This window comes from Chiloscyllium punctatum, chromosome 32 (genome assembly GCF_047496795.1).
Source record: "Chiloscyllium punctatum isolate Juve2018m chromosome 32, sChiPun1.3, whole genome shotgun sequence".
NCBI classification, from domain to species: domain Eukaryota; kingdom Metazoa; phylum Chordata; class Chondrichthyes; order Orectolobiformes; family Hemiscylliidae; genus Chiloscyllium; species Chiloscyllium punctatum.
In genome coordinates this window covers 6,299,478-6,312,721 of record NC_092770.1, presented here as the reverse complement: position 1 = coordinate 6,312,721, position 13,244 = coordinate 6,299,478, and the positions used below count along the sequence as shown (strand labels likewise).

At 38.4% G+C, this 13,244-nt stretch overlaps 1 protein-coding gene across 2 annotated transcripts in view; it reads left to right on the top strand.

Annotated features, from left to right (window-relative positions):
* nup107 (nucleoporin 107) overlaps positions 1-13,244 on the top strand; it is a 51,881-nt gene that overhangs the window by 6,417 nt on the left and 32,220 nt on the right. For both annotated transcript variants that reach the window (XM_072551545.1, XM_072551544.1), the window contains exons 3-8: positions 262-345; positions 807-904; positions 1,980-2,130; positions 5,705-5,808; positions 7,379-7,506; positions 10,918-10,966. In XM_072551545.1, coding sequence (XP_072407646.1) covers positions 262-345; positions 807-904; positions 1,980-2,130; positions 5,705-5,808; positions 7,379-7,506; positions 10,918-10,966 — 614 coding nt within the window. The remainder of the gene's footprint in view (positions 1-261; positions 346-806; positions 905-1,979; positions 2,131-5,704; positions 5,809-7,378; positions 7,507-10,917; positions 10,967-13,244) is intronic.

The following is a 13,244-nucleotide window of genomic DNA, read 5'->3' as shown; positions in this document are numbered from 1 at the left end:
TTACTTGAGGGCTTGTTTCTATGCTGTAGACTCAAGAAATCCTTTGAGGTAATGAATAATTACATCATGGTCAACGACTTTTGGAAGAATCAACACAAGGGTAATAGAGCAGTTTTGAAGAGTGACAGTTCAAATATCGTCTATATTTTAATTTGGGGATTCTGGTACTAATGTAGAACAAGTACCAATAAAGATTTGTTGGAAAGAAGTGATGACTATTTGTGAACTTTCAGATCCAACTTTGCTTAACTCATTCTCTAGAAATATTGTTGCACAATAAAGAAAGTTCCAGCTTCCATCTTGTAACAGCTACTCGAGCTACAGCTCTTATATTCCAAGACTTCTGTAAGTATTAATTAGGATAACTGACTTTTGAGCCAGTAAAACTGCTTATTGCCACTCTGTAACATCACTTATCTCTAACCTTGTCTCAGCACATCTGCTGAAACCTTGATATGCCTCTCGACCTGACTGTGCTCAGCTTCCCACAATATAGAGTCTGTAAACCTGAGCTCATCCAAAGCTTGCTAACTGTTGTACCTTTCTCTAAGCTCTCTTCATACATTTGCCCTGTACTCACTAAAACACATTCGATAACAGTTCAAAAAATCTTAAATTTCAAAGATTTTCCTTTCTTTTCAAATTCCTTTATTTCTCACCCCCTCCCGATCTTTGCAATCTCCTTCAATTCTGATCTCTTGTGCAACCCTGATTTTATTTGCGCCATCATGATATTACTTAAGTTTGGATATTCTGAGCTGATATTCATGTTAGTTATTGAAGTTAACTTCTGGTTTGTATTACAGATACACCACAGACTCGAATCTGTCCTCTAAAGCAGACGGACGGGTCATCAATTTTAGGATCAATTAGACCAACTCTACTTGTACCAGATACACATTTGGTGAGAATAAAACATTAATTCCAAGATTTATTCATCGTTTCTCTTCTTTGAAATAAATCAATAATGTAAATGGTTGTAGTAAGAAAGATTAGGAAATGCATATGGCATTGAAAGAGAGAGAAGGAAAAGACAAAAAAATATATATCTTGTCAACTTGAATTTTCTTGAGATAGAATGAGCCTTGACACATGAAGCATCAGTTTTAGGACCAGAGCAATCACTAATATGTCATTAAAAGCTGACTCAGAATTCATGAGTCCTAACATCGTCAGTAATTCCAAAAAGGAACAAATTTCATCCTCTTTCCTCCCTAAAAATCCAGAATTAGTGGGCAAGTTAAGGTCTTGGCAGTCATTTGAATGTTAAGCTTATTGGTAAGAACTGTAACTATGTAGCCTGTAAAGAATCATGGTGTCCTATGGCAGTAATGCATGAATTTCTATGTTTAACTGCACTTGTGCAGGTTGCAGAAGCTGCAGATTTAACCTGGAAAAATGACAAACACTAATAACCACCTTATTATTGTAGATAACTTTGAGCCAGTGTTTTTGGATATATTTGGTGGTTGGTACATGTTTGTCATGTTGGTACATCATAAACAGGTTTGCGATCACTGATGAAACCTAAGTCACTGGTTAATAGCCCAGGCATAAGTAAGTCTCAAACTGATAAAATCAGTCCTATTTTAGCTTGTCCTCTGAATGTTGACATGCTTCCGGTAATTTGTGGCAATATCAGTTATACTACTTCCTTTTTGTTTTAAACAAAGTGGTATCAAAACTTGTTGAATTGGAAATGTTGGAAAGTAAGGCAAAGAAAATAAATACAAAATCACCATAAAACATCAATACAGTGAACTATTGTAGGAAGAGTGGAGTGGAGAAAGAAGGCATCTTAAATTTGGTTTCACTATACTGAAAAGTACACTGTTTACTTCCTTTTGCGGTCTGTTAAATGAAACTGGAATAATAATTAGTCTTTATTAGAAGTTAAAGTTCTGAATTATCATTAATGGCCAAAAAGGATAATTTTAAAATTGCTTTCTGCTTTTTGACTCTTTAAACATTTTATATAGCAACATATAGCAGAAGATGCCGAGGACACTGCACCTCTTTTCACTCCGCAGAAGACTAGTATGAAAGCCACAACTGATTCACCAAGAAGCTTTTCAGAAGACTTGACTGTTAGTGCAGTGATGTTAAGGGAGGATGATCCAGGATTAACTGGTAAGAAATAGGCTTGATCATAAACTTGTAGGTAATCATTGATGCATTATGTGGGGCTGGGTGGTCCAGGAAATATAAATCTTCAGTCTATTTGCAGAGGCCATGAGTGGAATCACATTCACAGTGTCAGTTCACCATTGGTAAAGTATATAATCAGTATTTCTTACCTTGAACATTACATCTCAACTTACTGAAGTGGAGATAAGTGTATCAAAATCACCCTGTGCTCACTGTGCCTCAGTGTGAAATGCTTGCGAGGCACTTTCATCATAGCTGTGCCTTTTATCAAGTGCTATACATTTTAGTGACTTAGTTGACATGTTTTGATTCTTGGCAGGTACTGAGAATGTTTCTGCTAAAATTCAATTGGGATTATACATTGTTATTGTTTTACCAAGTTACCCTGCATATGTGGTGCTGTTTCATGATCAGTGGAAAATTACAGCCTAAGTAGTCATGCTATCCTTGTAATGAGGTAAAGTATATTTGCAGCAAAAGCCTCAAAATGCTCTTTATTACAAAAGATTTGGGCTCTGCCTCATTCATATTTCAATTAGATGTTTATCTGGAAAAAATGCTGATCTGTTAATGGTTATAAGAACTATTAGAGTTGGTCTGCTGCAGGGAGCTCTCAAGGAGTTGCTCAATGTCGGCCATCTTGAATCGATCAATGAGAACAGTTCAATATTAAAAAATATGGAGAGTGGAATGTCACAATGCTGACTTGATATTAATTAAATTGAAAATAGTCTTCAGTGGGTTCCATTGATGAGCTTAAGTCTTCACAATTTTGAAACCTGAGAAATCTAAAAGTGTAAAGGTCTAAATTAATTCTCCAGAGATGAGTTCAGCTTGCACTATGGTATCTGCAGAATTTAAATTGTTGATTGTTTTAAAAAAAAATCCGGAATAAACTGCTAGTCTTAATAATAATGACCAAGGAACTGCCATATTTTAAATAAAAACTCATCTTGGTTATTAATGACCTCTTTAGGGCCTGTATGTGACTCCAGACCAGCAATGTCATTACCACATTACTGTTTTCTGAATTGGCTAACCAATGTTGCTTCAAGCCACTCCAGTTAGGTAAATTCAGAATAAAATTGACGGACTACCTGGCACAGAGCTGAAAATGTGTTGCTGGAAAAGCGCAGCAGGTCAGGCAGCATCCAAGGAACAGGAGAATCGACGTTTCGGGCATAAGCCCTTCTTCAGGAAAGGGCTGTTCCATACCTGGCACAGATCTAAGTGCCAGATATGACAAGGCCATTCCTTGCTCAACCAACCCTCAAAATTCCTCTTCAACATTTAGGAATTTGTGGCAAAATTGGGAAAGGTGGCAGTACATTGCTGTATGTAGGCCATGGCCATTGCAGTCCCCAATATTGACTCCATCAAAACTCATCAAAAGCGAACATGGAAACCTCCTGTTGATTGCCATCTACCACCTTCCCTCAAATGTAGAATCACTGCTTCTCTATGCTGATCACCACTTGAGATTTGAGTTCAAGGTTGATTTATTGTTGTCATGTGTACCGAGATACAGTGAAGGATTTTTGTTTGCTCTACAGGCAAATGGTACCATACAAAATGCATCAGGGTAGCAGAACAGTGTGCAGAATACAGTGTTTAAACCACAGGGAAGGTGCAGATAGATAGATCAGAATTAAAATTTGAGACATCCGTTCAAAAGTCTGATAACAGCGGAGGAGGTGTTCTTGAATCTGTTCAGACATGTATTCAAACTTCTATGTCTTCTGCCTGACAGAAAAAGGTGGAAGAGAGTGTAACCAGGGTCGTTGATTATATTAATTGGTTTCCTGAAACAGCATAAAGTATCAATGGAGTCAATGTATGGAAGACAGGTTTGTGTGATGGACTGGATTGTATTCACGATTCTACTCAGTCTTGGGAAGAGCAGAGGGTAGCAAGTGGATACAGTGTACCTTGTGTGGGACTTTAGTGTACATCAGTGGGATCGGTTCAGTTATATCACTGCTGACTTGAGCTGTTCGAGTCCTGTAGGACACATCTATTAGATTGACTGACTGGGGCAGGTGGTGAGGGAAAACCTGACTTAACCTCATCATCTCCTTATCGAAGGGCTGCATTTGTCCATGATTGTATTGGATGAATGCCATTGCACAGCCCTTTTCAAGATGAGGTCCTCCCTTCACACTGTAGTGTGATGGTACCATCATGCTGAATGGGATATATTCAAAAATCTCCAAAGAACTCAAAACTGAGTTATTGATGTGCAATCTTTTTATCAGCAGCAGAATTGTATTCCACTTTATTCTGTAACCTCCTTGCTCAGGATATCCTCACTATCATTCCCATCAAGCTAGGGGAGCACATGTGATTTAATTTGGAGAGTACCAGGTGCAGTAGCAGGCAATGAACAATGAGATATAAATTTGGTTCTGTTACAACACAGGATTATATACATACTAAACAGCAGAAGCAACATACTATGAAAAAGCTAAGTAAAGCCACAAAAAGCTGATCATGTAAAAACACTTCAGTCCTGCCAAATCTCGTTGTGCATGGTAGTGAACAATTAATTAACTAACTGTCCTCAGTAATGGTGGAACTCAGCATTTGGGTGCATGAGACAAGGCAGAATAGTTTGTGAACATCCTCAGTGAGAAATTAAGAATGAATGAGCCTCTCAGTCTCCTCGTGAAGTCACTGGCATCATAGATGTTAGTTTTCAATTCTTTCAATGAGATATCAAGAAACAATTTGTGTGCATAAAATGTACTAGATGCTGCCTGAACTGCTGTGCCCTTCCAGCACCACTAATCCAGTATCTGCTAATATCCTGGCTGATGTACATAAGAATGTACTGTATTCAAACCTGCCAAACCATGCTTGAAATTGCCCAGTACGTTCTGTCCATTAAAAGCAATTGCACGCTAGTAGCAGGATCAATCCGACCGATCCAATAATCAGCTTATGAATCAACACTTGATCATTAGGAAAGTGTAGATAGTGTCGTTAACAGTATTATGAGCACTTTTTCACCAATAATCTCCAGTTTGACCAAGAATCCTAACAAAATTAAATTTATGGGAATCTGGGAGCTTTTAGAATTAGCTTTTCTCATCGCTTACTGCACCTGCATGCCAACCATCAGCGACTGTTCCATCGTAACACCCAGGTCTCGTTGCACCTCACGTTTTCCTAAACTGCTGCCACCATTCAAATAATAATCTGCCTTGCTGTTTTTATGACTAAAGTGGATACCTTCACATTTATCCACATTTGCCAACCTGTCCAAGTCACCCTGCAGCCTCTTAGCATCCTCCTCACAGCACATGGTGCCACCCAGCTTAGTGTCATTTGAAAGTAATGAAAAGCAGTTCCGTTTTTATAAAACAAGGCACATATTGAATGTTAGAAGCTTCAGTAGTATTTTGCAACTAAAATGAGACAGCAGAATTGAATGTGCAAGTCTGAACACACTTGATGATAGCAAACATATAATTTGCACCTAAATTTGCATGTATATTGTATTATATTTCAGAGTCCATTAACTCCATTCCACGTTTTGTACTTTGCTTTTTGACAGCTTCAGCTGTTCTGTTTTCAAAGTTTTTGGAAGTGTTCTTGGCCCATTCATCTACTGCTATCTTTGATTTGATCAAATCTTATGAAGCCAATTGCATGGACCAGGTAAGATTTTTAAAACCTGGCTTCTGCAACTAGTTTTTGGTAGAGGAGAAGCTTCTGTTTTATAAATTATATCAAATAACCTAGTTTGTTTCTGTGTCTGAGAATATTGTGTATCTCCATAAGTCGTATGACTTGTAATGCTGTTTATTGTCAAGTTACTTAATTAATGAAGAGCCTGAATTATACTTGTTTCTAATTTTTCAAAGAATTTAACTGATAGGCAGATTAAATATAATTAGTGGAACAAAGCGTGCATGTGCTCTAGAGCTTGTCATTTGTGTGTATTCAAAATTTAATAGCTCCTTTTGAGACGTCTTGCAGTTTTAAAAAGTGATAGGCTAGTGCGTTTTGTGATGGAGCCTTAAAAAAAAACCTCTTCATTGAATTTTTTCCCTGGAAATGTGTGGCAGTTCTTAGCTCTTCAGCAAATAAATTAAGAGTAATACTTCAAACCATATACATGCTACAACCACAAAATAGATTTATAGGGAATAAACAAACAAGTAAAATGTATTTATTATTAAATTAATTTATTAATAACAATTATTAATGAATTTGGGTACCCTTTTAAACTGTTTCAGAAACCAGTTTGACAAAATATGTGAATTCATAACCGGTTAACTGAATCTTTCATCATTCTGTGGAGTGAAGTGAACAATCTAGGCTTACCTTTCAGATGAATTTCTCACTTTAATGAACATATAAGGCAGGATCATTGTGAAGGGTCTTCCCAGTCATAGCAGTGCTTTCATATTAGACCTCTATGCAGGTTGCTGATCAATATTTTATCAATTTGGACATTGGTCTTAATTATCCAGTACCCTTTTGAAGTAAAAAAAACTGGCATTAATACTTCACAAAACTGAAGTACTTAATAAAATATTCTCAACCTGTAGGGCTCAAAGTGAAATGAGCTGGAAAAGTAGAGGCAAATTACCTTCCCATAAATGTGGGACATCTGTTTTCTAGAAATGATATGTCCATTAATTTTACATTCTGCTTTTGTGCAGCATCTAGTATCGCTACTGCTAACAAATCTAGGTTTAAGAAAGTTACAATATTTGTCTTTGCTAATAATTCGAATTGAATTATATAAATCAAAAATATTAATATGCTATTGAAGCTTGTCTCGTGTTCCAAACTGTTATGAAAATTGTACGCTCTTGTAACTTAAGACCAGTTGCCTCTTATACTTTTTATTTTACCAATATTGCTGTGTGGTATGAAATACCTGGGTGTAATTTTAAGAGAAATTGATTTCTTAGTTAAGAATATTGGCAAGTATACTATGGTTATCATTTTGTTCTTTCTGGTCTCCAGAAAGCAGTTGTAAATTGATGATTGTTATTCAAGGAATATTTAGTTATAGATACTGGGTAAAGATAAATTGCAACATTGTGACTGATTTGAATGTTCCAACTAAGTATTTCTAAAAATGTGACGTGCAAGGAGAAATCTAGCCTTGCGTAACTTTGTGTATATTTTACTTCGACTGAAGCAGTTGGGTAGAGATGAACAATGCACATTTAAACAGAAGAAATAAGCACTTCTAAATGTTCAATTGTTTCAGGTAATTATACTTCAGAAGATTGTAAACCGTGCAATCCCTGGGCAACAGAAATTTTCAAAAACAGCTAGTGTTCTCTGGTTCCTTCAGCAAGAAATGGTCACCTGGCGTTTAATTGGATCTCTTTACAGGTACAACATTCAATGTTAGTACAAAACTGTTAGGAATGGAATAAAATGCAGTTGCATATTATAGCTGCATCATATTTCTCGGTGGCTACTCAAGCTCATGTTACCCTCTTGCACTTAGGATTTGTAGCCTTTTGCCTTGCTTGGTTGCACGCAATTCGCTCAAATGTTACAGATGTTATTAATTTGTATATTTCTATCTTGCTGCACAGGATGCTAATAACCAACTGAGTCTGTCAATGAAGATAAAACTGATAGCGCAGTCATTTATTTGCCAAAGTCTATCATTTAGGATTCTAATTTTTAAGATTGTTTTTAGAATTTTGGAATAAAAGCAGAAACTGTTTATTTTGCTGTAGTATATTGCACTTTGACTGAGTTAATGCATTTTACTTCAACTATCATGGATATCTTTATAATTTGTGCATGTATTTAGTGATGTATTGAATGATAGATTTCTGCCATGGTATTGGATCTCTATTTAAGTTGTGCAATGATAATCAAAAACAAACTACTTCAAGATGATAAAGAAATGCAATGGTAGAAATTTCACATGAAGAGATTCAGATGGTCTTTAGTTTGCTTCATCAAAAGTGAAGAGTAACAGCCTTGTTTGCTCTATTGTACGATTATAATCATGTGAACTGTAGGAAAGTGTGAGGTTAAGCACTTGGTAGGAAGAGTAGATTCATAAACTATTTTCTATTTGGGGTAAAAATTCAGAAATCTGAAGTGCAAAGGGACTTAGGAGGCCTAGTCCAGGATTCTTTGAAGGTAAACTTGCAGGTTCAGTTGGTAGTTAGGAAAGCAAATACAATGTTGGCATTTATTTCGAGAGGACTAGAATGTAAAAGCAGGAATGTACTTCTGAAGCTTTACAAGACTCTGGTCAGATCATATTTAGAATATTGCAAGAAATGTTTGGACCCTGTAGCTCAGGAAGGGTGTCCTGACCCTGGAGCAGGTCCGCAGGAGGTTCACTAGAATGATCCCAGGAATGAAAGTCTTAATGTATGAGGAAGGTTTGAGGACTCGATAGAGTTTAGAAGGATGAGGGAGGATCTAATTGAAACTTACATAATTTACACAGCCTGGATAGAGTGGATGTTGGGAAGATGTTTCCATTAGCAGGAGAGACTAGGACCGGAGAACACAGCCTTCAAGGGAAGACCCTTTAGAACAGAGATAAGAAACTTGTTCAGCCAAAGAGTGGTGAATCTATGGAATTCATTGCTACAGAAAGCTGCAGAGGCAAGGTCATTGAATATATTTAAGACAGAGATAAATAAGTTCTTGATTGTTAAAAGTGTTAAAGGTTATGGGGAGAAAGCTGGAGAATGGGGTTGAGAAACTTATTGTCCATGACTGAATGGTGGAGCAGACTGAATCAACTGAATGGCCTAATTTCTGCTCCTTTGTTTTATGGTCTTATAATCACTTCTGACATTATAGATTTATGGATTTTTTTCTGCGTATTTCTATGACATTTACACATTCTATGCATTTTATACGTAATGACAAGGCCTCTGGGTCAGCTCTACATGCTTCAGTTTTTATCTATCTTCGAGCTAGAAGGAGAACTTTTTACCTGGCCCCTCCATTTTAAAAAGTCAGATTGACCTTCCGTTATAAGGCTGCCTTACTATCTCTGTGCATTTAAAAAAAATCAAGTCACACAACACCCCAGGCTATTGTCCAATTGGTTTATTTTAAATCGCAAACTTTTGGAACACTGCTCCTTCATCAGATGAAGTGCAATACACTTGCACTTCTCCCCTGACTCAAGAGCATCGCTCCAAAAAGCTTGTGATTTAAAATAAGCCTGTTGGATTATAACCTGGCGTTATGTGACTTCTAATTTTGTCCACCTCAGTCCAACACTGACATCGCTACATAAAGTTTATAAATTGGCAGAAGCAGTTTGACCGATGAATGAAATGTTACCATATCCGAGCTATACTACATGCCTGCATTTAAATTGACAAACATTTTGGTGTTTAATTGTGAGCAACCATTATATTTTTTAAAAATTACTGTTATGTTCCTCTGACCCATTTCCCATTATCAGCTTCTACTGATTGGAAAATTGTCCTACAAATTTCACTGGAACAACATCGATGGAACCAAAAATCTGTTTTCATTGACCTACATAATTTATAAGCAGATATTTTCATGCAATAACAAAATAAAACCTAAATTGTGTAGTGTCTTTACAGGATGTCTCACAGTGCTTTGGAAGCAGCGAATATTTCTGCAGTGTAGTGATTATTATTATGGAGGAAAATGTAAAAGTAAATGATTGCTGCCATTTGCTGTGGAGGGTGTGAGTTAGCTCAGTTGGCTGAACGACTGGTTTGTGATCCAACAGTTTGGGTTTAATTCCCACTGGAGTTACCATGAATGATTTTCCTTCTCGTCATCTATCCCCACTTGAGATGTGGTGATCCTCTGGTTAAAACCACCATCTCTCTCTAATCAGAGAGCGGTCCTATAGTCTGGTAACACTCTGGCAACTTTACCTTTTACTTTTGAGTTGTCTTAGATTTTTATTACTGATGTAGCTCATTTAGTAGTACTCTTGTCTCTGACTCGGTGATTGAGAGTTCTGGTCTACTCCAGGATTGAGGATAATAATCTAGGTTACCACGGTATAGCTGAGACATTTGACGGAGAAACTTGTCTTTCACCTTGGGTGCATGTAAAATATCCAATGACACTGTTTTGTAGAAGAGTCGGGGAGTATCCCTGCTGTCCTGACCAGTATTTCTCCTTAAATTAATGTTACAAAAAACAGATACTTTTCATTGCTGTTTGTCATGTGCACATTGACTGATTTGTTTCCTGCTTCAAGTCACTAAGTATACTTCAAAAATACTTAAGTGGCTGTTAATGCCTCTGGGATATTAAGATTGTGTAAGGCACTGTATAAATGCAAATTGGCAGCTCTTATGGCACAATGATAGTGTCCCTACTTCTGAGCTGGAAGTGCTGGGTTCAGGTTCCCATCAGCTTCAGGTGTGTCATCACACATTTGAGCAGGTTGATTTTTAAAAAAAAATCTGTATATGAATGCAGTATACTTAAAGATGAGCAGTTTAGTGGCAAGTTCATGGGCTACATCTGTTTCCATTCTCTAAGAAGACTTCAACTTCTGTAAAGATAGCAGAAGACGTTAGAAAATATAAGCAGTGGACATACAGGATAAGAAAATCCTAAAAAGAATGGTGGAATAATATGACTCAAGTCCACACATTCTTGATTGCTTTTACTTTTATCTTCTGGGCTAGATCAGTAATACATGGAAGTAATTTTAGTGTTCAATGATGTATAGTGGCTGTAAGAAGTTGCTGCACTTTTTAAAAAGAAAAGAGTTGTATTTTCCCTAACTGATTTTGTTTGCTATATTGTTTCCAGGGACAGAATTGAATCCAGTGTGGAAGAAGGCATGATGTTTGAAGTAGCTGTAAGTATGACTAGTTGAGATATGTAATGAAAATATTCATAATTGACCAACAAAACATATTGATTGTAAAGAAGTCAGTTATTTTTTGGTTTACTCATTTCTTCCATGCAATAACTTACAAAAAGGGCAGCGCAAGGAAATGATAAAATTATAGACTTGACTTCTGATCTCTGTCTGCACAGAGGTCAGGCTACTGGTGATTCTTAATTCTGATATTGTTTTGGTTTGCATGGCTTATTAATTTAAGTAACCAGGCTCTTAAACTGGTTATGCACAGCCATACATGTATGGTAACTTACCAAGGCCAACTTATGCTCTGCATTCATGAGAAGGTTTGGGTTGCAATCAATTTGGAGAAAGCACTGTTTTCAATCAGGTTTCCCCTAACCTGTATGGATGCTTGATCAGGTAGCAATGAAGCAATGATGAAGTTACCGTAAAGGTCATTTATGAGCAGCTTCCCCCCCCACCCCTAAAATATTGCCACATCTTTTTAGCAATTTCTGCGTTTGATTTCCAGTATCTGTAGTTCTTTGGTTTGTTTGTGCTTGGCTTGGACATTTAAATAATGAAGATAATTGAAAGGGATTGTTCATCATCGCATCATCCTCCACCACCATTTCCGCCACCTGCAACCGGACCCCACTACCAGAGATATATATCCTTCTCCACCCCTATCCACCTTCCGTAAAGACTGTTCCCTCTACGACTCCCTCTTCAGGTCCAAGCCCCCCACCAATCCACCCTCCCCTCCCGACTCCTTCCCCAGCCCAGCAGAAATTGCGAAACCTGTGCCCACACCTCCCCCCTCACCTCCATCCAAGGCCCCAAAAGAGCCTTCCACATCTATCAAAGTTTCACCTGCACTTCCACACGTCATTTACTGTATCCGTTGTTCCCGATGTGGTCTCCTCTATACTGGGGAGATACGACACCTACTCGCAGACTGCTTCAGAGAACATCTTCGGGACACCTGCACAACCAACCAACCCACCCCATCGTCCCATGGTCAAACACTTAAACTGCCCCTCCCACTATGCCAAAGGCATGCAGGTCCTGGGCCTCTTCCATCGCCATTCCCTAACCACCTGACGCCTGGAGGAAGAATGCGTCATCTTCCGCTTTGGGACCCTCCGACCCTATGGCATCAATGTGGATTCACTAGTTTCCTCATTTCCCCTCCCCCACCTTATCCCAGATCCAACCTTCCAACATGGGGCAGTGGGGGTGGGGTTGAGGGCAGGCGGGGGGCAGGATTAGATGGGGTTGGGGGCAGGCAGGGGGCGGAATTGGGTGGGGTTGGGGGCAGGCAGTGGGCGGGTAGTAAGGTATTGGATTGGGGCGACGTTGGGCAGGGGGGGTGCGGCGATGGATTGGGGCGACGCCGGGCGGGGGGGGGGCGCGGCGATGGATCGGGGCGACATTGGGTGTGGGTCGGGGCACGGTGTTTGATCAGGCGATATTGGACAAGATGGGGTGCAGCAGTGGTGGAGGCTTGCGCGTGGTGTGCTGCTGCCTCGTCTCCTGAATGAGAAGCTGACTTAAAAAAACTGAGCCCCTGAGGAATGGCATTTAACCGATTAACCGAATAATTGATTATCCGACCGAAATAGTGCCCGCCCATCTCGTTTAGATAATAGCGGTTTCACTGTATTAATATTCAAAAAAGGTAGCATAGGCAAACCATAAAACTTGAGACTCACTAGCTTAACTTTATGATCTCTGTAAGCAATCTGCTTATTAGAGGATAAGATGGCATTATTGGAGACCTTCAACCAATACCCACCTGAGTTTTTGTTTTCCCTTGCTGAACCTCACCTGTTTAATTTATTTTTGTGGCCACATCCGTGTGGTGGCTTTTCTCACCTCCTTTCAGGTTCTTTCTTAGTAAATGCATGAGAAATTAAGAGGATTATGCCCCATGTAAGTTTCAACTTTCAACTTTTTTTGTACAGTGGCGTAAAATGAGGCATTTGAGAAGTGATAGTTTTATTTAACATGTTCCTTGCTGTGAACCATGGCAGCCAAGAGCTGCTGAGATGCACCATTTAAAATGCACAGAAAGATTATTTATGTTATGTAATTTAATCCAATTTTAATTTGAGGCAGTCACAAAACATGCCTAAAAGTATTGAACAGATATGATAGTAGCCATCTCACCAATACAGATTAGGTGCAGGATCTCATTCAGCAAAATGAATATATGGTACAGTTTGACATGCCTTGCTGGGGTAGTATGCTATTTCTGGAGTCCTCACAAATTTAGATTTTATCAAAG